General features: G+C 48.9%; 1 protein-coding gene across 2 annotated transcripts in view; it reads right to left on the bottom strand.

The window, feature by feature from the left end:
• The window catches only part of FAM184B (family with sequence similarity 184 member B), an 856,462-nt gene that overhangs the window by 209,424 nt on the left and 621,043 nt on the right, over positions 1 to 25,995 (bottom strand). For both annotated transcript variants that reach the window (XM_086964049.1, XM_086964050.1), the window contains one exon: positions 24,194 to 24,295. In XM_086964049.1, the coding sequence (XP_086820175.1) occupies positions 24,194 to 24,295 (102 nt within the window). The remainder of the gene's footprint in view (positions 1 to 24,193; positions 24,296 to 25,995) is intronic.

The raw sequence follows: 25,995 nt of genomic DNA, 5'->3' as shown, positions 1-25,995 counted from the left end.
TACCACGATGCCCACAGGTTACTCAGGTTACCACAATATCACATGCCCCAGATCTGCTCCCATTTTTCTGGGGCATCCTCTGCTTGTATATACTGTTTTTCAGCCACCATGCACCAATCTAGGTCTTTCTCCGACTCTCGCAAGCAGGGTGCGGCCTGTCCCCCAGTGTAGAGCGATATTACTCTTTGCGATTGTGAGCCCCAGTGTGACCCAGGCTCTCCCCCTTTCGCTGAGGTCAGTTGGCTTCCAAATATTAAGGAGACACCACTCTGGGTCGGGGGTCAGGGTCGCCCCCACTACTGCAGACATTTTCTGGATTAAGGCCATCCAATACTGTTGTATTTGGGAGCAATCCCACACCATGTGGTAGTATGTTCTCTACATCCCACACCCTCTCCCACAAGCAGTCTACTCTATTCTGCCCATTTTGACTAAACAGGTTCTTGAGTAGTAGATTCTGTGGAGGATTTTTAGTTGTATTAACCTGAACTTACTCGATATGGCCACTCCCTTTGGGGACGATAGGGCATCTCACCAGTCTTTTTCATGTATTTCACCGATGTCGGCCTCCCATTTTTCCCTGACAGCGGTAAGGGGATCTGGGGAGTTATTTATCCATTTTTGATATGTTAGGGATATGGCCTTCTTATTCTTATGGTTTATTGGGATTCTATATTCTAATGAAGAGGATTCTAGGAGTGTCATACCTTTGGGGATTGCTGCTTGTAGTGCATGTTTTATTTGCGTATAGCAGAACGTCTTTTATTGGAAAGATCATATTCCTTTTGCAGTAACTCAAATGATCGCACTCCACCCCTTGCCCACAGGCCCCCCACCGAGATATTCCAATGAGATCCCATTTGTCGAAACCTTGGTATCTGCCCATTGTTCCAAGTATTTCTGCATCCCAACGCGGTGTATACTGCTATACCTATTTTCCCATTCCATCCCATCTGTTTTTGGAACCACATGCCAGAGTTGGACCATGATTTTGGTCGGGCCTGTAAGGACTGGTGACGGCGTGAAGAGTAGAGGGCCCGCATGAGTCCATTTTTCCCCAGCGTATCTGTTGGTAAATGTAGTGATTGATGGCTATCAGTTGTGATGTCCAATAGTATCTGGTAACGCGATACCACCATTGTAACAGCCCTGAACCAGTTTTTGATGCACAATTCTCTCTGGCTTATCACCCCATAGTAACCTTCTCTGTTCGTTTTCTATTGCTATGAAGTATTTGGGGTGCACCTGATATGGTGTGTCCTGCAATATATAAAGAAAGTGAGGGAGTGCCATTATTTTAAAAAGGGCTGCCTGTCCTAGCAAGGAGAGGGGAAGCGTCTTCCAATGGTGGACATCAACCTGGAGGCGTCTCAACGGAGGCAATTGATTATGATCGTAAAAGATGTCTGAATCTGTCGTTATGAACACTCTAGATACTGAAATCCAACCGTAACTATGTAACTGTGTCTGCCTTGCATGTCTTGGGGAGTATCGGAGGCTACCCATGTAGCACATATATGATAGATTTCGTCCAATTTATATTAAAGCCCGAGTATTTCCTGAAGTTAGTGAATATGTTTAATACTCTAGAGATCGAGTTTTTAGGGGAAGCCAAGTACAGAACGATGTTGTCTGCGTATAGCGATATTCTATCTTCCCATTACTCGCACTATAGCAGGCCCTTAATTAATGGATAAAGCATATGTCACCCGAGTGGGACGGGTATGCTCAGACGTGAGTCCTGTGCTCTCTATACCACTGGAAAAAAGCTATCCTGGCTGAAGAGGGGTGAAACCCCGAAACCGGTCCTAGGATGCTTGTTTCCAGTCCAGGGAGGACCTGGTCTGGCAGTTCGGGCTGGACTGTTCCCATGGGGTGCAGGGTCAAGACTGATTTGCATAGGGCTGGGTCCAAACTGGAATGGCATGGTGCGCAAAAAAACAATGGATTTAGGCCCATATCTCTGTACTGGGGTGAATGTATGACATTGTTCTGCATTCTGTCCATCATTAGTTCTTTTTGCATTTGTCATCCTGAGTAGAACGGGTATGCTCAGACGTGAGTCCCGTTCTCTCCATGCCACTGGAATAAAGCTATCCTGGCTGAAGAGGGGTGAAACCCCGAAACCAGTCCTAGGATGCCTGTTTCCAATCCACGGAGGACTTGGCCTGGCAGTTCGGGCGGGACTGTTCCCATTGGGCCCAGGGTCAAGACTGATTTGCATATGGCTGGGTCCAAACTGGAATGGCATGGTGAGCAAAAAAACGATGGATTTAGGCCCAGATCTCTGTACTGGGGTGAATGTATGACATTGTTCTGCATTCTGTCCATCATTAGTTCTTTTTGCATTTGTCACCCCTAGTGGGACAGGTATGCTCAGACGTGAGTCCCGTGCTCTTCATGCCACTTGAATCAAGCTATCCTGGCTGAAGAGGGGTGAAACCCCGGAACCGGTCCTAGGATGCTTGTTTCCAGTCCAGGGAAGACCGGACCTGGCAGTTCGGGCTGGACTGTTCCCATTGCGCACAAGTGGCCCGCCATCACGACCTCAACATAATCTCATACGCCAACGACACCCAGCTCATCCTCTCCCTCACCAAGGACCCTCACACCGCCAAAACCAACCTCCATGAGGGAATCAAGGCCGTCTGAAGCTGAACCCGGACAAGATGGAGGTACTCATCCTCGGACCCACCCCCTCAGCCTGGGATGACTCCTGGTGGCCTACCACACTGGCAACAGCACCAACACCCACCGACCATGCACGCAACCTAGGATTCATCCTCGACACCTCCCTCTTCATGTCTAAGCAGGTCAACGCCATCTCCTCCTCCTGCTACAACACCCTCCACATGCTCCGCAGGATCTACAAGTGGATCCCGACCGAAACAAGAAGAACGGTAACACAGGCCCTCGTTAGCAGCAGACTGGACTACGGCAACACACTCCATGCAGGAATCCCAGCCAAACACCTCCTACGACTACAACGCATCCAAAACGCCTCCGCCTGACTGATCGTCAACGTCCCCTGCCGCAGCCACATCACCCCCCACCTGAGAGACCTACACTGGCTCCCCGTCGACAAGAAGATCACCTTCAAGCTCCTCACCCACACACACAAAGCTCTCCACAACACCGGACCAGCCTACCTGAACAGCAGACTCAGCTTCTACACCCCCACCCACCAGCTTCGCTCTGCCAGCCTCGCCGCTGTCCCCCGCATCCAACGGACGACCTCCGGCAGCAGATCCTTCTCCTATCTCACCGCCAAGACCGGGAACACCCTCCCTACCCACAAAAGGCAGACCAAAGACCTGCTCGCCTTCAGAAGACTCCTCAAGACCTGGCTCTTCAAGCAGTAGCAGAACCCCCCCCCCCCCCTCCCCTCAGCGCCTTGAGACCCTCACGGGTAAGTAGCGTGCTCTACAAGTACTCTGATTGATTGATTGGGCGCAGGGTCAAGACTGATTTGCATATGGCTGGGTCCAAACTGGAATGGCATGGTGAGCACAGAAAATGATGGATTTAGGTCCAGATCTCTGTACTGGGGTGAATGTATGACATTCTTCTGCATTCTGTCAATAGTTCTTTTTGCATTTGTCTGCCCAAGTGGGACGGGTATGCTCAGACGTGAGTCTCGTGCTCTCCATGCCACTGGAATCAAGCTATCCTGGCTGAAGAGGGGTGAAACCCCGAAACCGGTCCTAGGATGCTTGTTTCCAGTCCAGGGAGGACCTGGCCTGGCAGTTCGGGCAGGACTGTTCCCATTGGGCGCAGGGTCAAGACTGATTTGCATATGGCTGGGTCTAAACTGGAATGGCATGGTGAGCACAGAAAATAATGGATTTAGACCCAGATCTCTGTACTGGGGTGAATGTATGACATTCTTCTGCATTCTGTCCATCAATAGTTTTTTTTGCATTTGTCACCCGAGTGGGACGGGAATGCTCAGACGTGAGTCCTGTGCTCTCCATGCCACTGGAATCAAGCTATCCTGGCTGAAGAGGGGTGAAACCCCAAAACCGGTCCTAGGATGCTTGTTTCCAGTCCAGGGAGGACCTGGCCTGGCAGTTCTGGCTTGACTGTTCCCATTGGGCGCAGGGTCAAGACTGATTTGCATATGGCTGGGTCCAAACTGGAATGGCATGGTGAGCAACTATGGATTTAGGCTCAGATCTCTGTACTGGGGTGAATGTATGACATTGTTCTGCATTCTGTCCATCAATAGTTATTTTTGCTCTTGATTAATGTATCCCTGTTGACCCACGATGCCAGTGGCTCCAGCATCAATGCGAAAATCAATGGCGACAGTGGACAACCTTGCTGCGTTCCCCTTCTCAGTGGAAAGCTGGGAGATATAGTGTTGTTGACCACCACCTGTGCTGTAGGATCGGAGTATAGTAGATCGATCCATGCCCTGAAGTTTGGTCCAAAACCCATTTTTTCTAGCATTGCAAACATGTATGACCACTTAATGGAATTGAGGGCCATTTGTGCATCTAGTGACATCACCAGTGCATCTTCCCTTATTGTATCCATCCTTCCTAGTACTGCATTTCGCCTGCGTAGGTTAAGCTCTGTATTCCTTCTGGGCATGAAGCCGGATTGGTCTAAGTGCTCTAGTTTCGTGATAACCTGGATGAGGCAATCCACAAGTAGTTTGGCCACGATTTTTGCTTCTGCGTTGAGCAACGAGATAGGCCGGTAGGATGCACACTCATCCCTTGGCTTTCCCTCTTTATAAAACACGACTATGAAGGCACTACACTGATCTTCAGGCAGTTTCCCCAGCACTCAACTCTTTACATACAACTTTTTTAGGTGGGGGGATATTGTGGTTGTTGTGGCTTTATACAATTCTATCGGGACGTCATTGGGACCTGAAGCTTTTACCCATCGAATGTTGCAGATCGTTTGTGCAACCTCTTCCTCCTTTATTTCTTCTTCTGTGAGGCTTAGGGTTTCTTCATCTAGGGCTGGGAGGGGCATGTCAATAGGCAGGCGCCTGGCATCTTCTATTGTAGATTGTCCGGAGGTGGAGTATACCTCACTACAGTGTGTAGCAAATGCTTCTTCTATTTTGTCGGGGTCCCTGAGTTATTCCCCCGTTTTTGAAGTTATGGAGGTTACTACCCTACTGGCCTGGTCCCGCTGGTCCAGTCAGGCAAGTAGTTTTCCGGTCTTGTACCCACCTTGTATATCTTGTGCCTGACTGCCCTCTGATGGGTCCTGGCTGCCTCTGTGGCCATCCTATGGTATTCTTTTGTCTCAATGGCTCGGTTTTGTCTGTTTTCTTCTATTTTATTGTCCACCAGGGCTCCTTCGATTTGTATGAGTTCCCCCTCAAGTTTTTCCAAAGCTGCCTTTTTTTCCTTTCTGTGGCCAGCTATTAAGGAGATAGCTTGACCTCTTATAACCAGCTTATAGGCCTCCCACAGAGTTGCATTGGATTGGGCCGACCCTGTGTTTTCCTCAAAATAGAATTTTGTTGTTTGGAGCAGACCCTTTTTAATCTTGGGGATTTTGAGCCACCATGGGTCAATCCTTGTCTGTAGGAAGGGGGAGGCTCTAGTTGGCGCAGTGCAACACTAGCGACAAGCAGGGACTCTCTCTTCCTCGTCAGGGCTGAGGGTTACCTTCCAGACAACCTCTGCTTACCCTCTAGGTAGTGTGGCTTAAGCAGTCGTAGGCTAATCTTTGGGGCACATAGGGTTAAACACTTGCCATATTACACCGTCACAACCAACCCACCACACAATGAGACCAAACTGTATTCTGTAAAAATATATATCTTTATATAGACTTCAAGCAGGCTTATGAATACAGTTATCAGACTTTCAAATAGCGGTTCCAAGTTACTTAGTTCAAGTTGCCACAGTTCGTTCTAGCAATAAGAGTTCTTTAGGGCCTTCTGCCCAGTTCAACAAAGTTCTTGTGGAGCAGGCGGCTCCCAGGGGATCTGTCCCACGTCGCGTTGCCTTCCCGGGGTCGCTGTTCGTTGCGGCTCTCAGCCGAGCAGTTCACGGGTCATCCGGGGCAGCGGTGTTCTGTGGCGGCAGGGTCCTTTCCTCGTCGTCCGCTCCGACCCTGGAGGCGGCGGTTGCGTGGTGGCGGCAAGTGGCAGTACGGTCCTCAAGTGCAGGACGTACCCAGCCAAGTGCCGGTGCAGCTGTGCGCTCACAGCTGAGCTGTCGGACAAGGTACCAACCTAGGGGACTCTCACAGGGCGACTGTCCGTCTTTGCAAGTGGATTGGCTGCTCGTGGCGCAGTCAACTCGAGAGCTCGGACCGGACGGGTCCTCCTTCGCTTTGCTCTCGGGCTCCCGGTGCAGTTGCGGTCACGGTGTTCGGGCCAGCGGCGGCCGGTCCTCACTTTGCTCTCGCTGTCGCTCTGGGCCCCGGTCACGGTGGTCAGGTGGATGTCGTTGCCTTGGAGGAAATTCCTCCGTCGGTACTGCCACGAGGAGCAGCACACGCAGTTGCTTTCTTCAGGGTGTAGCGCCCACTGGTCCTGGGGCGCTGGTCAGGGGGCAAGTTCAGTTTCAAGCCCTTGGAGATCTTTTAGCAGAGTTCGGCACAAAGTCTTGTAAAGCAAAAGTCTTTTCGTAGTCTTTCCTTTTTCCTCTCCTTCGGCAGCAAGGCACCAGACACAGGCAAGAGACAGCCCTCTTCCTTGTCCTTCCCGGTCCTTCTCGTCGGGCAGAGTTCCTTCTGTAGCCCAAACAGGATCTAATTTTCAAGGAGCAGGGCTCCTTCTTTTATATGGCATTTCTTTTGTTCTCGCAGGCCAGGGGGGCCTTTGCATAGCCATTCTCAGTCCTCGAGTACCCTGGCGGGTGTACTCCGGCTTCTGCTTTCAGTGTGAGGGGCAGGCGCATCAGACGCCCCACAGGAGGTGGAGCCAGCATTGTGCGGACAGGGGCAGCCAGAGTACCTTGTTGATGGGGCTTCGCCCTTCCTGGGCCAGGTGTCGGCTGAATCATCCGACGCTCCCCAGGAGGGTGGAGCCAGCATTGTGGTGGCAGAGCACAGCAAGATCCAGAGTCAAGAGCCACTCCTACCTCCCACTAAGGTGTAATCTGCGCATTCACCACCTGTCATCCTCCCAGCCCTGTCACTCACACGTCCCAGACAGTCAGATACACATACCAGCAGAGGCGGGCTGAAATGGTTAGGCAAGCAAAGGCTAACTTTCTAAAAGTAGCATTTGCAAACCCAGGATACTAAAATAAACTTTACTAAAAGAAATATTTTATCATCCTGAGTTCAGGCATACTAAACACGACGCGCTACCATGCTCCTTGAGCCTGCTGGGATTATAGGGTGTAATAACTCCAGCAGCTCAGTCTGGCCTAATGGAGCAGGTAGCCTTCAATAGTGAAATACGGTTTTGGTTGTAAGTCACTACTAGGACATGCCACACACATCAGGGCTTGTCCTACCTTACACCTACAACGCACCCTGCCCGCAGGCCTACCATAGGGGTGTCTAATATGTAGTCAAGGGAAGGTTCGGGGGCTGGCAAGTGGGTGCACTTGCCCAGCTAGCGTGACAGTACGAGACCCCACGCGGGTTCTGCGGTCGCAGTTCCCAGGCACATCTTTACGGCTGCTTCGGTGGGTGGCGCAACCCGCGCTGCAGGCCCACCAGCAGTATTGGCATCTACAAGCCCCGGCACTCCTAGTGCACTTTACTAGGGACTAACAGTAAATCCAATGAACCAATCATGGATACCAATCGCATGTACAATTTACAGTAGGGAGCACTTGCACTGCGGCACGGGTCAGCCGTGGCGCAGTGTCCTGAGTATCGGAAAACCAGCAAAACATCGGAGGCACATCAGCAAAAAGTGGAAGGGAGACTCACGCCAAGGTGCCAGGTCTAACATGTGTCCCCTCCAGCTGAAATGTGGGGGGAACTACCCTTCCCCAGGGAGTTCCACATCACTAAGGCGGAAAAATCTGGACAGACCGTCAGCGTTGGCGTGATCGGTGCCAGGGCGGTGTTCCACTGTAAAGTCCATACTCTGTAGAGAAATGGACCACCTCAACAGTTTCGGGTTCTCACCCCTCATTTGCATCAACCATCTGAGGGGCCTGTGGTCCGTCTGAACTCGGAAGTGAGACCCAAACAGGTAGGGTCTTAGCTTCTTCAGCGCCCAGACCACAGCAAATGCTTCACGCTCTATTGCACTCCACCTACTTTCCCGTGGAAGTAACCTCCTACTTATGAAGGCTACGGGTTGGTCAAAGCCCTCCTCAGTCATCTGTGAAAGAACAGCCCCTACACCATGCTCTGAAGCGTCTGTTTGCACTATGAATTCCTTGGAGAAATCAGGAGCCAGGAGCACGGGCGCCGTGCACATGGCAGTCTTCAGGGTGTCAAAAGCCTTCTGACAGGTGTCAGTCCAAATCACATTCCTGGGCTGCTTCTTCGAAGTCAGCTCTGTCAAGGGGGTCACGATCGTGCCATAGCCCTTGACAAACCTCCTGTAATACCCAGTGAGCCCCAGGAAGGCTCTCACTGCCGTCTGGGTCTTGGGGGGTTCCCAAGCCAGGATGGTCTCAATTTTGGGTTGCAAGGGTGCTACCTTGCCACTCCCAACTTGGTGTCCCAAGTACACCACTGAACCCTGCCCAATCTGGCACTTGCTTGCCTTGATTGTGAGGCCTGCTCTGCGCAGAGCCATCAACACTTCCCAGAGGTGTCGCAGGTGTTCTGGCCAGGTGCCACTGAACACCGCGATGTCATCCAGGTAGGCGGCACTGAACTCGTCCAGCCCAGCCAACACCTGGTTGACCAATCTCTGAAAGGTGGCAGGGGCATTCTTCATTCCAAATGGCATAACCCGGAACTGGAAATGCCCATCTGGTGTAGAGAATGCCGACCTCTCCTTTGCCCCATCGGTCAAGGCGATCTGCCAGTACCCAGACGTCAAATCAAACGTACTGAGGAACCGAGCAGCCCCTAGCCGATCAATGAGCTCATCCGCTCTGGGGATGGGGGGCGCGTCAGTCTTCGTGACTGAATTGAGTCCTCTGTAGTCCACACAGAACCGGAGTTCGGGTGTGGCTCCCGGCGCAGCAGCCTTCGGAACCAAAACCACGGGGCTGGACCAAGGACTGCTGGAAGACTCAATCACCCCCAGGGCAAGCATCTTGGAGACCTCCTCCTTGATGCAGGCCCGGACCCTGTCAGTCACTCTGTAAGCCTTATGCTTCACAGGTAAGCTGTCTCCAGTGTCCACATCATGGACGCACCAATCTGTGACACTCGGAACCAGGGAGAACAGGTCTGGAAACTGCCCCAGCAACTGGCGGCAGTCTTCCTGTTGTTCGGGGGTCAGGGTGGGTGAGAGGTTAACTCCATCCACTGACCCGTCTTTCTCACAGGCCACTAAGAGGTCAGGGAGAGGCTCCGACTCCTCCTCCATTCCGTCATCAGTTGCCAACAACATGCCCACTTCGGACCTTCGCAAGTGGGGCTTGAGGCGGTTGACATGTAGGACCCGCAAAGTGTTCCTGGGCGTCTTCATGTCCACCAAGTATGTCACGGGGCTCTTGCGCTCCACAACCTCGAATGGGCCTGTCCACTTATCCTGAAGGGCACAGGGCTCCACTGGGGCCAGGACATACACCTCTTGTCCAGGCTGAAGCTCGACCAGAGTGGCATTCTGGTCGTACCACCGCTTCATCTCTTCCTGGCTGGCTTCCAGATTTGCCTCGGCAAGTTGTCTGAAGCGCCTGGTCTGGTTCCTGAAGGCCAGCATGTAGCTATATACATTCTGGGGAGGTTTCCTGGGAGATTGCTCCCAGCCTTCCTTTACCAAACTTAGTGGTCCTCTCACGGGGTGACCGTACAGTAGCTCAAAGGGGCTGAACCCTAGGGACTTCTGTGGTACCTCGCGATATGCAAAGAGTAGGCATGGTAAGAGGACGTCCCACTTACGCCTCATCGGACCTTCTAGGCCCATGATCATGCCCTTCAGGGTTCGGTTGAATCTTTCAACCAACCCGTTACCTTGGGGATGGTAAGGCGTGGTGAACTTATACGTTACACCACACTCTTGCCAAAGGGACTTCATATACTTGGATATGGAGTTGGTCCCCCTGTCGCTCACCACCTCTAGAGGGAATCCTACTCGTGAGAAAATTCCCATCAGTGCACGTCCCACCACGGGGGCCGTCACTGTCCTCAGAGGGATGGCTTCAGGGTACCGGGTGGCATGGTCCACCAAGACCAGGATGAACCTGTTGCCCATGGCTGTCTTGGGGTCCAGAGGCCCAACAATGTCAATACCCACTCGCTGGAATGGCGTACCGACCACAGGGAAGGGTTGGAGGGGAGCCTTCTTCTTCCCTCCGGTCTTCCCACTTGCCTGGCAAGTCGGACAGGTTCTGCAATGAGCGTCTGAACTCTTATGCATTTGGGGCCAGTAAAAGTGGGTGACAAGCCTGTCATAGGTCTTGTCCATCCCCAAATGTCCTGCTAAAGGCACATCATGAGCCAGACCCAGTAGGAAGGCTCTGAACTTCTGGGGTACCACCAGCACACGGGCTGACCCAGGTTCAGCAGCCTTAGGCTCTGAATACAGGAGGTCGTTCTCCCAGTACACGTAATGTGTTTTGGCCTGAACACCATTGGCCTGGTCTGCAGCCTGCTGCCGCATACCCATGAGAGAGGGGCATTCTTTCTGCTCCTTGCAGAATTCCTCCCTGGAGGGTCCTCCTTCTTGCTGCCAATGGGTCAGCTCAGGCAGGTCCCCCAGTTCGGCGATCTGTTCCCCTGTAGGCTCCAGGGCATCCCCCTCAAGGTCTGCTCCCTCCTGGACCGTGGGAACCTCAGGGGCCGGTTTCCCGCGCCCCCTGCGCCCTCTCCCTAAGGCCGGTTCCTGGGCCTCTCCTTCAGGCCCCAGGACCTCTTGATCACCCCTACTGGCTGTCATTGACCGGGTGGTCACGCACGCCCAGTCAGGCAGACCCACCATCCGCAGGTGAGTCGTTTTCTCCACCTTTTCCCAAGGGGAGTGCTCCAAGTCATTCCCTAGCAAACAGTCAACAGGCATGGTTTTTCTTACACAGACCTGCAGAGTACCAGAGACCCCCCCCCCCACTCGAAGGGAACTTGAGCCATCGGACACTGACTCTCAGAATTATCAGCGTTGATAACCCTACAGTAGGCATGGGGTACAACCTGCTCTTGAGACACCAGGTGCTGCCTCACTGCAGTCACACTGGCTCCTGTGTCTCGAAGAGCCTCAGCTTCCTTGCCATTGATGATCACCATCTGCCCATATTTCTTAGTGTTAGAGGGCAGGTAGTTCGTAGGGATCATCTCACTGTCTCCTAGCGAGACTAGGGTCATCTGAACGGGATCTCCACCCCCCGGGACCATCACTTCTTCTCCTAAGTGAACACTAGTCACTTGACGGGGCGGAGCACCAGTGGGTGCGGGTTTTCCAAACAGGCGACACTTGGGGTCACTGGATATGTGCCCAGGCTCGCCACATTTGTACCAATTGAAGGGCCCCTTTGGAACAGGTTTACCTGTCGGGGCCCCATTCTGCTTTGGGGGTGGGGGAGGCTGAGAACCTTGCTGCGGGTTCCCCTGGGAACTACTTTGGGGGCCTTTTTGGAACCCTTTCTGTTTTCCCCCCTTGTCCCCCCCACTCTTCTGCTGGGGACCCTGCCCACTCTTGGCGGAGTCTCCCACGGGACCCTTGTGGACCCTGGTGCTGAGCCAGCGGTCCGCCTCCTCAGCAAGCTTCCTCGGGTTGGACAGCTTGCTATCGATCAGGTGTTGGCGTAACTCAGGAAAACAGTGATCAGACAAGTGCTCCCATGCAATTAAATCGAAGAGACCTTGAAAATCATTCACTTTGCTACCCTTCACCCAACCATCCAGTGCTCTGCAAAAATAAGTCACATACTCCACATACGTATTCCCAGGCCGCTTAGTACATCCCCTAAACTTCTGTCTATACATTTCAGGGGTAAGCCCGTACCTGCGCATTAAAGCTTCTTTCATGTGGGAATAGGATCTCTGTTTCTCAACGGGCAAATCTAGCAAGGTATCTCGCCCTTCGCTAAGGAACCTTCCCCACAACCCCGCTCCCCAATCCTTGTCAGGGACCCGGTGGGAGGACATGGCTACCTCGTATGCCCTAAACCACTGTCCTATGTCATCCCCCTTAAAGAACTCCTTAACTACGTCCTTTGGGATGTGCACTCTTGACTCTACCTGCACTGGCGATGTGCTGCCACCAGAGGGAGGACGATCCAAGTCTCTCTCCTTGAGACTTATCTCCCTCATTTTCACTTCATAATCCATTTGGTGCTTTCGCTCTTCCAGCGCCATTCTTTTTGTTTCCAGCTCCAGTTGGATTTTCAATTCTGCCAGCTTCCTTTCGTGATTCCTTGTTTCCTTCCTGTCTGCCAGCTCCTCTGGCGACAGGCCTTTACCAAAGCTGTGCACGCTGTCTTGCCTTTCGAGATCCACCAGATCCATAGGTGCATTCTGCTCTTCAGTCGCATCTTGCTCCGCGAGGGCATCTTGATCCTCCGGGGCCTTTCTGGACTCTATCCAGGCTTTCAGGGCCTTGTAGAATTCTGGCTTATTCTTGCAACCAGCGTGCAGAACTTTGAGTTTCTTACAGAAAAACTTCAGCTCCGTCTTTGAGTATTTGTCCAGCTTTGCGGCGTCCCACTCCACCTCCAACACCTCAGAGGTCGTGGACTCCGCTCCATCCAGGCTCTTCGTGCCCGGCATGGTTCTCACACTCGGAATCTTCTTTCAGCAAAAGGAAAGTCTGTGGCTAAGTAACTGGACTGAAATCACTGTGCAATGGTCGGAAGCTAAGGTATAGATACCGCAAGTGTAAATTCGAAAAATCCTCACCGCTGCGTCCAATGTAGGAAGGGGGAGGCTCTAGTTGGCGCAGTGCAACACTAGCGACAAGCAGGGACTCTCTCTTCCTCGTCAGGGCTGAGGGTTACCTTCCAGACAACCTCTGCTTACCCTCTAGGTAGTGTGGCTTAAGCAGTCGTAGGCTAATCTTTGGGGCACATAGGGTTAAACACTTGCCATATTACACCGTCACAACCAACCCACCACACAATGAGACCAAACTGTATTCTGTAAAAATATATATCTTTATATAGACTTCAAGCAGGCTTATGAATACAGTTATCAGACTTTCAAATAGCGGTTCCAAGTTACTTAGTTCAAGTTGCCACAGTTCGTTCTAGCAATAAGAGTTCTTTAGGGCCTTCTGCCCAGTTCAACAAAGTTCTTGTGGAGCAGGCGGCTCCCAGGGGATCTGTCCCACGTCGCGTTGCCTTCCCGGGGTCGCTGTTCGTTGCGGCTCTCAGCCGAGCAGTTCACGGGTCATCCGGGGCAGCGGTGTTCTGTGGCGGCAGGGTCCTTTCCTCGTCGTCCGCTCCGACCCTGGAGGCGGCGGTTGCGTGGTGGCGGCAAGTGGCAGTACGGTCCTCAAGTGCAGGACGTACCCAGCCAAGTGCCGGTGCAGCTGTGCGCTCACAGCTGAGCTGTCGGACAAGGTACCGACCTAGGGGACTCTCACAGGGCGACTGTCCGTCTTTGCAAGTGGATTGGCTGCTCGTGGCGCAGTCAACTCGAGAGCTCGGACCGGACGGGTCCTCCTTCGCTTTGCTCTCGGGCTCCAGGTGCAGTTGCGGTCACGGTGTTCGGGCCAGCGGCGGCCGGTCCTCACTTTGCTCTCACTGTCGCTCTGGGCCCCGGTCACGGTGGTCAGGTGGATGTCGTTGCCTTGGAGGAGATTCCTCCGTCGGTACTGCCACGAGGAGCAGCACACGCAGTTGCTTTCTTCAGGGTGTAGCGCCCACTGGTCCTGGGGCACTGGTCAGGGGGCAAGTTCAGTTTCAAGCCCTTGGAGATCTTTTAGCAGAGTTCGGCACAAAGTCTTGTAAAGCAAAAGTCTTTTCGTAGTCTTTCCTTTTTCCTCTCCTTCAGCAGCAAGGCACCAGACACAGGCAAGAGACAGCCCTCTTCCTTGTCCTTCCCGGTCCTTCTCGTCGAGCAGAGTTCCTTCTGTAGCCCAAACAGGATCTAATTTTCAAGGAGCAGGGCTCCTTCTTTTATATGGCATTTCTTTTGTTCTCGCAGGCCAGGGGGGCCTTTGCATAGCCATTCTCAGTCCTCGAGTACCCTGGCGGGTGTACTCCGGCTTCTGCTTTCAGTGTGAGGGGCAGGCGCATCAGACGCCCCACAGGAGGTGGAGCCAGCATTGTGCGGACAGGGGCAGCCAGAGTACCTTGTTGATGGGGCTTCGCCCTTCCTGGGCCAGGTGTCGGCTGAATCATCCGACGCTCCCCAGGAGGGTGGAGCCAGCATTGTGGTGGCAGAGCACAGCAAGATCCAGAGTCAAGAGCCACTCCTACCTCCCACTAAGGTGTAATCTGCGCATTCACCACCTGTCATCCTCCCAGCCCTGTCACTCACACGTCCCAGACAGTCAGATACACATACCAGCAGAGGCGGGCTGAAATGGTTAGGCAAGCAAAGGCTAACTTTCTAAAAGTAGCATTTGCAAACCCAGGATACTAAAATAAACTTTACTAAAAGAAATATTTTATCATCCTGAGTTCAGGCATACTAAACACGACGCGCTACCATGCTCCTTGAGCCTGCTGGGATTATAGGGTGTAATAACTCCAGCAGCTCAGTCTGGCCTAATGGAGCAGGTAGCCTTCAATAGTGAAATACGGTTTTGGTTGTAAGTCACTACTAGGACATGCCACACACATCAGGGCTTGTCCTACCTTACACCTACAACGCACCCTGCCCGCAGGCCTACCATAGGGGTGACTAATATGTAGTCAAGGGAAGGTTCGGGGGCTGGCAAGTGGGTGCACTTGCCCAGCTAGCGTGACAGTACGAGACCGCACGCGGGTTCTGCGGTCGCAGTTCCCAGGCACATCTTTACGGCTGCTTCGGTGGGTGGCGCAACCCGCGCTGCAGGCCCACCAGCAGTATTGGCATCTACAAGCCCCGGCACTCCTAGTGCACTTTACTAGGGACTAACAGTAAATCCAATGAACCAATCATGGATACCAATCGCATGTACAATTTACAGTAGGGAGCACTTGCACTGCGGCACGGGTCAGCCGTGGCGCAGTGCCCTGAGTATCGGAAAACCAGCAAAACATCGGCGGCACATCAGCAAAAAGTGGAAGGGAGACTCACGCCAAGGTGCCAGGTCTAACATTGTCCTTCCACCGGACCGGGCCCCGAATCTAGATAGACTGCCCACAGCGGTGAATGGTCCAAGATTCCTCTAGCCATATGGCACACTTCTCTGAATTTCCATATTAAGTCAGGGAGCGTGATGATATAGTCTATTCTTGACAAACTGTTATGGGAACTGGAGTGAAATGTATATTGTTTCACAGTGGGGTTGTAACTTCGCCAAACGTCGGCCAGCTCCATTGCATCCAAAAAATCCAGAAATTTAGAATTAGTTTGTTGTGTGGCTCGCTGTGGGTGTCTGTCTAAGTTCACCTAAAGCACTGCATTGAAATCTCCCCCAATTAGGATCTCTGCCGACGGCATTGATAATAGCATTTCCCCTATGTCTTGGAGTGATTGACCTTCCCTCTCCATGTGACCGACACCAGTACAGAGCGCCCTAGTACATCGGTACAGGTGTAATTTGCCACAAATGGGATGGTCTTTCTCTGCAATATACCCACTCTCCTTCATCCCGTGGAGAATCCCATATGGGCAATCAGTTTATAGCCCCACTTGTCTAGGGCTTTACAGTTAATTCCGACTAGATGCGTTTCTTGGAGTAGAACGATGTCAGGAGAGTGATGCTTTATATACTGGAGTATCATTCCTCTCTTAATTCGGTACCCCATCCAATTAACATTCCAGGAGAGCAGTCGAAGTCCTGGGCTCTTCCCTCTCTCTGTACCCTCAGCCATTGATTTGTACTCTGATTTTCCCTTGTGCCCTCGAGCATTGTTTTCCCCAATTTAAGTGATGCGCATGAACTTCCCTGGTACTGTACTTCTCTTCATGGTCAACTTGGCCAACATTTCCACTTTGCCCATCAAATAGTGCAATTTCCTGTCTAACAACCCTGTACCCTTGGTTACCCCACACCCACCCTGTCCCTTCCTCCCACACTAGTCCCACATTTCAACATTAAATAACTGCAACAACCCCCCCCTGCCTCCCTGCAATTTGGGCTCAGAACTGACTATTTCCCCAATTCTGCAGAGTGCCTGTCGCCCTAACCCATTCTTTACCATCTAAGGGGGAATCACTGGGCTTTTACCCTGTCTCCACCATACCCCCAAAACATTTCCTGGGAATCAGTTTGCACTTTCCTTGACCAGGCTGAGGTCTGAGTCAATTTGTCTCCCCTACTCTGGAGCTCTTGTTTGAAATCGTTAATGGCTCACCTGGCTGCTAGGTATTCAGATGTCCGTACCTATTCCGTTAAACACTCATGCCTCATTCGTTATTCCCCACCCGCACTCTGCCTGTTCTCGGCCATGGGCTGCGGTTGGTCCATGGATTCCTGCGAGGTGTGCCACTTTCTCCCACACCTGTTTGTAGGGCTGCCACTCCCAATCACCCTCCAGCTACTCCCTTGCCATGTTGGGATTGTCAAAAAAACAGACTTTCCATCTGTCTCCACCCTCAGTTTTGCTGGGAATATCATGGAGAACTTTGGTTCACGTCTCCGCAATTCCTGATTGACCTCATTAAAGGATCTCTGCTGCTTCTGTACCCTAACGGTGAAGTCGGGGAAGAAAGTTATTTCACTGTTCTCGAAGCGGACAGGTGGACCATTCCTTGCCACCTGTAGTATAACTTCTCTGTCGCGAAAGTTAAACAATCGGGCCAAAATGGGCCTAGGTGGCACCCCTGGTCTAGGCCTCCCGCCCGGAACATGGTGGGCCCGCTCTACCGAAAAGAAATTTGAGAGACGCTTTGGCTGTAGATGGGCAGTTATAAGATTCTCTACGAATAGATCAGTTGCTCCGCCTTCTGCCCGTTCTGGCACCCTAATTTTGCTGACGTTGTTCTTGTTCGATCTCCCCTCATAGTCGTGAAGCTTTGACTCCAGGTCCCAACAGGTGCTAGGAAGTCTTTCGATTTGTTGCTGTGCAGATTGTGACTCTGTTTGGATTACTGTCACCGTTGTTTCCATAGTATTTATTTTGTCTCTCATTTTTCCAAGGTTCGCCCTGAGGGTCGTGACAGAGTCTATCCGCTGCTCTAGGGACTTTTGTACCATCATTATAGCTTTCATAATGTCTTTTAGGGAGGGTGCATCAGGTTCCGGGACCGGCTGAGTAGCTGTTGCGACTGGGGGTGGCATTTCCGTCTCCGCCGCATCGATTTTATTTGCCGTGAATTTGTCAAGTTTTGTTTGGTGACCCCCTTTAGGCCCCTTTCCCCTCATGATCCTAGGGGGGCGCGTGGAATGAGCAGGTTTACGTGTTTTTGAGATTGGGGGATAGTCACTGCTGCCTGTTCATGGAGGAATTTCTCTCCACTCCGCCTGTCGGCTTTCTCCCACCAAATCAACTTCTTTGGTGTTCTTGCTTGACTCCTAGATCTCTCTGACTTCACGTGGTTTATTCCAATTCAGGTTCTCTGTCCCACGACTTGCTCCAACCCACTGAGTTCTACCTGATCGGGGAGGGCTTTGCAACAGGTCTCCCTTCCCAACTCCCGGGCTCCTAGTATTTGGCCTGAGTCTCTGGTCTGTCCTCAAGGCTTCTTGTGTTTGTCTCAGGCCCTCTCTGCGTTATTCTTTCACTGGGGGGCTATAACTTGAGGGGCAGGCTTCACATCAATTAGTCCATCAGAAGACCCCGAAAGTAAGGGACCTGGTGATGTGGGATGAAAATAGTCTTGAGTGACACCACCTTTGTGCAACTCGGAATAGATGCCTGATGGATGTAAAGATGCTGATATGTTATTAGTGTTTCTTGCTACTCAAAGAGCGAGGAAGGCATTCTCTTTGACCTGCTTTATGCCTGCACAAATTAATGTCTCAATACAACTAACATCAAAGTTGATGAAGACATTTGCGGGGAGACCTTTCAACAGCAGTGCAGGACTAAAGCTTGATGTACAGGAGTCCCAAAATTTGACCATTTCATCACTGCATACCGAAAATAACACATTCACGTTTGCATGGGCAAGTCTGATTTTGAGCAGTCTATCGGGATTCTCCTCACTCTCCCTTATCAAAGCCAACTGGTCTCTTTTAATCCACTGTACTGAATTGCCTGTGCCAGAAATGTCAAGGAAGTCACTCGTCTTCTCCTCTCAGGGATAACTTCCTTTTGGTAGCCCATTGCGTAGTTAACACTTTCCCTGCTGCCTTTCCTGTCTCTATGTCACGCTGCAGAATCTGTATGGGAGGGGGGGAGGGGGAGGGAAGTCCAGATGAACGGGGAAGAGAAAGAGGGGGGTTCAAACTGGAGGGGGAGGAGGAAAGGTCCCCAACTACGCCCGGAGTGGGCCACCTCTCACTCCCCCTTCCTCTTGTGATTTACAGCTCCCTCGGCATACTGCCCCAATTTTGTCTCTTGAGGGAATCACGCCTGTTTCCGGAGTGCATGTTGTGGGTCCATCACTGTCCCCCATGCCTCCGTGCGCCTGGTTACCTCTCCCTCCTCCTGCACTTCACCCTGTGGTCCTTGCGGTCTGCGATGATCTGTGGCGCCGCCTCATCACCAGCTCCGCCTCTCACCACAGGTCCTGGCTTCTGTGGCCCAGGAGGCCCGACGGCCTGGCTCGAGTTCTGGGTCGTCCTCGTGCACCGGAGCTGCCTCGATTGGCTCTGCGTTGCGGACGGACACTCCAGTATATTCAGCTTCCCTCAGGAGGCTGAATTAAACAGATTTCGTGGGGGTTCTGGTGGAGTTGTACTCGGAGCCGCACTAGTCTGTGGCCATCTTTTTTGGCACTTGGCCACGCTCCACGATGTATGATTTTTCGAAAAAAGTTGAGCATAAATGCTATTTTGGGTACTCTCTTATTTGTTGGCCGATGTTAACTCCTGAATGTTATGGAAGCATATCAAAATGATGTATTTTCATCATCCACACTCCCAAGGAATCTATGTCGATGGCTAATCTCTCTCATCTCTATTACTTGCCTGGCATACAATTCATATAGAATATGCAGACTTTTAAACTTTGTGCACTTGTTCATAAAAGAAGATATTTATCTTCAGCGAGGTTTGTGACTTTTTTCCTTGGATGCCAGATATCTACTGTTGGATCATAAGGAAACTTACTACCTCTCCATACTTTCCATTACTGCACAGGATAGGCAGTCTAGCGTAAAGTGAAGACCTGCCTCACTGTAGCAGAATGGCTGGAAAATGCCAAAATCAAAATGGTTTTCATGGAATACCATTTCCATTTTACTCTCAGGGCACATTAATGGCACATATCAAAAGGAAATACGTTCAAAATGTGCACAATGTAGATCTCTGTTGTTTCCTTCGACTGGCTGGTTAGGAGGAAAAAAAATGCTTTTATTTATCAATATCCTAAAATATTTTTTACTTCAGCCATTCCTTTGCAGGAGCAAAGATCAACTCACATATGGGATTCTCTGAAGTGGATCATATGATGCATGGATACGTTATGAAATCGGTTTGGTTTGCAGACACTGAAGTCCAAGTGGAAGTACTGGTATGGATCTTAATGGTACATATCAACTCCTGCACTATAGGCAAACATTGAAGTCATGTTGGTATTTTCACCATTTATTACCTAAGAAATGTAGCAATTGGGGCCAGAACAGCCTCACTCTGATTGGTTGGCTGGGAAGCATTGTGCAAAACGTTTTTCCAAAATCTTTGCACAACCTCCAAAACATGACATTTCACTTTATCCTCCCTCAGACACAAGTATGCCTGTGACAAATGACAATTTGCATATGTTTCCCTATGTCTCCTAGTGGTAGATATACCATCCATATGCAGGGCTCGAAAAATCCACTCGCCCACTCGCATTGTCGAGCAAGATTTATTCCGGACAACCTATTTTTAGGGACACTTGCCCTTTCTGGTGAGATAAAAATCTTCTAACTTCAGGGAAGACAAACAAATGTTTGGCCTCTGTCTCTGAAAGCAGAGGAAATGTGACAAGATATCAAGATGTAAAGGCATCTTTATTGCTCACAAAGTGAAAGAGCAATAAAAATGCCATTAAATCTTGTTATCTTGTCACATTTGCTGGCTTTCAGAGGCAGAGGTCAAAAGTCAGCTTATCTTATTACATTTATTTTTCTTTCTGTGACTTAAGTTGGGGGATTTTGTAAAGTCAACTATTTGACAATTGAACTGTGCAAGGCATGTTAAGTGAAAGGATGTAAGATGTCATGCTTTTTTCTAACACAACACTGAAATAGCTAAGTGAACTGTTCAAACATTTCAAATATATTTCACTTCTTATGAAGACCGATTTTTGTAATTCTGTGGTGAAAAAAATATTTGTATATGATTAAAACAAATTAGAACACTTTACTTGGTGATGTGCAAATATTTTTGCTGAAACCCAATTTACAAAAATTGTTTATGCGCTATTATCAGTAAAACTACATGTTAGTGGAAATGTTGTGTGGCCATTTCAATGGAAAATATGGTATATGTAAATGACAAAGCACTACCATATCATGCTTTGGTAATATATTTATGAAAAGTGAGTTTTTAAACATGAACTGGGAATTATTACTGCTCCTGCTCAGATGACAATGCTATTAGTGAACTAAGGGGCATGCCAGGAATCATGTGTACCCTATATATGGCCTCGATCCTTGTTATACATTGAGCAAACATTTAGTTTAGTAAATAAAAATAGTTTTTTTATACAGCGGAAATAGTGAACTTGCATATTTGAAGGTGCTCTCTTATGTGATAATAAAGAAAAGGCGGCTCCATAAGACAAAATATTTGCCTAGGATCACACAATTTGAGACCAGTGCACGGATCAAGTACATTCCAGTTAGGTCGAGTAGGTTATTAAAGTTACTAGATCTGTAGGTCTAGTAATAATTTTATGATTTTTCGAGCCCTGATGTGTGATGTGCAGTAAGTTAAAACGCTAAACCAGATGCAGTGCAAACTGCTGTTTTTACAAAGAAGGTGGAGTAGAAAAGTTGCAATGGATCAACTGTTCGGAGGCATCAGGTCACTTCTGGACAAAGAGATACATATCAAAAACGATATATTTTCCACACCGACTGGTAGGAAGCAGAACAGCCTCACTTTAGTTAGCTGGGCAAAATACTGTGCCAAAAATGCGAGGTAAATAAAAATGTAGCAAATGTACCCAACAGCTGATACTTCCAGCCAGTCTCTCTTACACAGGAGCATGGCCTTGTCAAAGGCAAAACCATAAAGCTATTCACTGGTCTTTCCTAATTTTAGGGTACCAAGAATATATAGATTTTCAATAGGTTTGGGGTGCTCACAGATTCTGTACTGGATGTATTGTAGGCACCCATTTTAAAAAGAAAGTTGAGCAGAACTCCTGATTTATGTTTCTTGTTGTTCATTACATACATCAACCTCTGGGCCTTAGGGAAAAATATCATATTTTCTCAACATCTTCTCACACTCAGGAATCTATGAGTGAGTAGAAGGACTCACTTTCCACGAACTACTGGTCAAAAGGCCGTGCAGAATATGGCAGTTTTAGAAATGTTCAGAAAAATGATATTTCCCTCCATCTTCCATCCCACAAAAGCATGGCTGTGGCAAAACTCTGACCACAAAGAGGTCAGAGATGAGTGAGAATTTTAAATGGGGCTTTGGCTCCCAAGGGCACTAAACCTATGAACATTTTTAGAAAAGTTTCTCTCTGTGCAGATATTAACCCCTGGATCAAAGGAAAACCTGACACATCATACATATGTTCAACATCAGCACATTGTATGAAATATAAGAAAGTGTGATAGACTTTCCTAGCTCCTATTTTCTGACTGAGAGATTGATATTCACAAAATTCCTTCAAAATTACATTTGCCTAGGCACACACAAATAATGACTAAAATGATAATCCTAAAGAACCAGTGGATTATACCGAGTAGTAGAATAGATTAGATATGAAAGGTAAGAGTGTGAAAGCAAAGAGTTCTTTATACTAGGCAATCCAAAGTTTTTAATGCAAACTCCAGAAATTAGACTCACTCCGAATCACTTTAACAAGTCATAAGTAATAGGTCAAATCACAAATTCCTCTGTATCTCCCAAATGCGACAATATATGACATGCATAGTTGCATAAATGAGTTGTGACCTTATAGAAAAGATTGACCACACATTTTCTGCACATCTTAAAGAATGTATCCATGGACAGCGAGGCCACATTGACACTAAATGGTAGGCCAAGAGACAATGCTAAAATTCTTTCCTGTATATTCTTCTATCAACTTTCCATGAGCCAGATTTTTCTGTTAGGCCTCACCCTTTCAGAAAAATGTTAGCTGAACTGTGGGATGCCCATACTTTTTCTCTGAGTTTGTTTGATGTGGATATATTTGACCTGCATAAAGGCATAGAGATTTTTTGATTTCAAACTGCATGTAATCACCAACCTCAGTCATCTTATGGACACTATATAGGCCATAGCCCTCTGTTTCTCACTTTGTATAGCTCACAAAATCTTGTAACACAGGAGGAAACCCATAGCCTCCCTTGGACCACCAGTGCGTGTCAGAGGGAGGAATTGATGGAAGAAGTGATGTCTCTCTCCATCCTTTCCTGTTTTTTCCCATCCACCCCACATTGTGATATGGATGTGGGCATGATGAAAAAGGCTTGGAAGCCCTCTGAGTTATTTAAGATCTAAGTACAAACTTTTTACCTTAGGGCTCTCACTGGGTAGACAGTAGGTGAGAATAGAAGGGCCATTGTAGCCTCTACCACTATTCCCTCGGCTGCCCTCTCATGCCAGTCACAGACATAAAGGTTTGCTGGTGGGTATAGTTAGGATAAAAGCTGAGAGCAGTGATTACTGTTCTAAGTCTCCTCTCCACTAATCTCACTAACTCCATGTTCATCAATGTAAGGGCTGAAAGAGGGCAATGAAACCCTTCCCAAGTCCGTCTGATACACATGGCTGATCATCCTCAGTTACATTAACCACACACCATTGCCATTTCCCTGTTAGCACGTTTACAATTGATAGTAACGAGTTAGCATACTCAACATTCTGGCATTAACAAGCACCACTACCAGTTCAAAGATGGCAAAGATCCCCTTTGTACAATAGCTGATGTCATATCACATGTACCTATGAAGAATAACACAATACTATTTCAATTTTCAAGAACATATACCTGTTGTAGCCACCTGCTGTGTAACACATCTTCCTTGACTAGTAAGCAAATCTCAATCTCAAAAGTTCATTATCTTTCATGCAGATGCAAGAGTTTCATCCAAAACTTCATACAGGCATTGTTTACTATTATATAACAATGATAAACATTTCCAATCTATGCTGGTGAGGACACACATAAAGCATCAGAGTAAGACTGATGAGCAATGCATCATGTGAGCCAAAGTAAGCCTCACTTTTGTAAGCATGAAACCTGTAAACAAGAGTATTAGCTCAGTAAAGGCAATGTTTACCTGAGATATTGTGAATTTGCCCACTAACTTGAACTCAGACACACTTTTTTTTTTGAAGGCCTCAACTGGCCTAACTTCAAACAGCTCCAAAACCAATAGGCATGGAGACATAACATTCACACCATGACTTCTCGGAGAATTCTTACATGTGTATTGTCACAGTCTACATGATCCAGGTGACAGTCTACACTACACAAAATCTAATATGGAGTGACGTCACTTGTTGTTTTAATGGACTGCCTGTATGTATGAAACTATCCTTCTCCATGAACTCCCGCATTTAGACACAGAAACCTTTATAGAAGAGGGGAATACGTTTTTGTAATTGAGTCAAGGTGCTGTGCCTGCCTTGGATCTTCATGAACTTGTGGTAGTATACAATTGACCTGTCATAAAAGATGCCTTGTGTTTCAATTCACACAACTTGGTATCCATATGGATAGAAGCTGACTATCAGTTTCAAGTGATTGATAGTGATTGATAGTTAGGAATTAATTTTAGTTGAACTGGCAACTGTTTTCAGAGAGTGATGGTTTACCTTCATGGTTGGAGTCAGGTTTCCCTGGTTAGGGTTGAAAGAATAAGACCGGTTGCGGTGGGCTTCACCACTTGGAACTGTATGCTGAAGTTTTCGTTCCTCCTAAAAACACAAAACAGTTGAGGCTGAGTCACATTTATATATCATACACTGTAAAGTGTACATATAATACGTTTTGTGAAGTGGTTGAGCATAAAGCAAACAAGTCATACAACTTCAAACTATAAATACGATGAAAAACCTCAAGAAAAGAAGCAAGGTAAAGAAGAGAAGAGATAAAAAAAATTGTTTTTGCTATACACAGATTGGTTTTCTCCAGCTATCCCTAGCCTCTCTTCTACCTTCTTTAGTGAGCACTGCACTATTGATCCTATTACTGTTACTTCTGGGAGATTTCTAACATGCAGTCCACCAGATTTTGCCACTGATGCTATCTCCCCCAATTGTAGCTAGATAGGAGTGGGGCTTCTGAGATAAAATAGAAGAAGTCCACAGAAACCAGAGCTTATGGACTTAAGTAACTACAGTCCCCTTGTCCCTCGCTTCTATCATGCATTATAACATTGCTCCTGCAGCTGCAACCTTGAGGGCAGTGGCATAACGAAACTGGAGGGGCCCCCTGCAAAGTACACGGAGGGGGCTCCCCTCCCAGCCCACCACTTTTGCTGAGGGGAACCCCAGGAGCTCATCCCCCCCGCCCCTGCACATCAGGGACTTATGTTACACCACTGCTTGGGGGGTTCACAGTTAGTGATTCGCTGAGAATGTTGCACACGCAAACTCCTTCCCCTGTTCCTGGCAAGGAGCCGGTACTTGACTAGAATTTGTTTCTCAGGAAAATTGGGTATTGGTAATTGCAATTAAGCAGAGGTATGTAATATTACTTATTACTGCCAGAAATGGAGGAGCAAGCCCCCTTCAGCATTTTCCTAGACCTTTTTCTGACATAGTGTTGCCAACTTAGATGCTTTGGACACTTTGCCACTGCTAAACAGTGTCAAAGTGTAAGTGTTCCCTGTATAAAGTAATGGTAATTGTTTATCCATGATTGGTATGTTTGCATTATTGAAGGAAGTCCCTAGTAAAGTGCACTATGTGTGCAGCACTATGTGTGCCACCCACATACATAGCCTTAAAAAGGGAACTCAGGCCTGCCATTCCAGGGCATGTGCACAGTTTGTTAAACTACCATGTTGTTCTGTCAAGTGCATTCACTTGCCAGACTTTACCCTCCCCTTTCTGTGTACACCAGACACCCCTATGGTAGGTCTAGGGTACCCCCTGGACAGGGTGCAATATATGTGAAAGTTAGCACATGTACTAAGGTGTGTGTCATGTCCTGACAGTGAAATAAGCTCCATTTCGTTTTTCACTGTTGAAAGGCCATCTTGCCCATAGGATAGAATGGGAAGGCTGTGTAATATGTTTTCCAGCCTATCTTCCCAAGGGCTTAAGATTGAAAGGTGAAGTTTAGTATGCCTGAACTCACAATGTAATAACACATCTTTTTTATGAAGGTGGTTTTTGCATTGTGTGTGTGTGTTCAGAAGCCACTCTTTTAGAGGTGGCAGAGTGTTAGTGCTCTAACATTTCTGTGTGTCTATGCCTGGCCGTGGAATGACTGTCTGGATTTGAAAGCGATAGGATCTTGGGAATGTCTTGACCCAGGGGAGGAGGTGAGACAGCAACAGGCTGACCTGCATCTGGAGTGCAGGGGGAGGTTACGCCCTTACAGGTGAAGAGGCCTGGGTTGCTGCTTTACAGCAATTGGCTCGTCTCCTGCCGAGTGATTGAGTATCCAG

The sequence above is a fragment of the Lissotriton vulgaris genome, chromosome 3_2, assembly GCF_964263255.1.
Source record: "Lissotriton vulgaris chromosome 3_2, aLisVul1.2, whole genome shotgun sequence".
Taxonomy (NCBI): domain Eukaryota; kingdom Metazoa; phylum Chordata; class Amphibia; order Caudata; family Salamandridae; genus Lissotriton; species Lissotriton vulgaris.
Note: the sequence above shows the minus strand (reverse complement) of the source record. Positions and strands in the feature narration are given on the sequence as shown.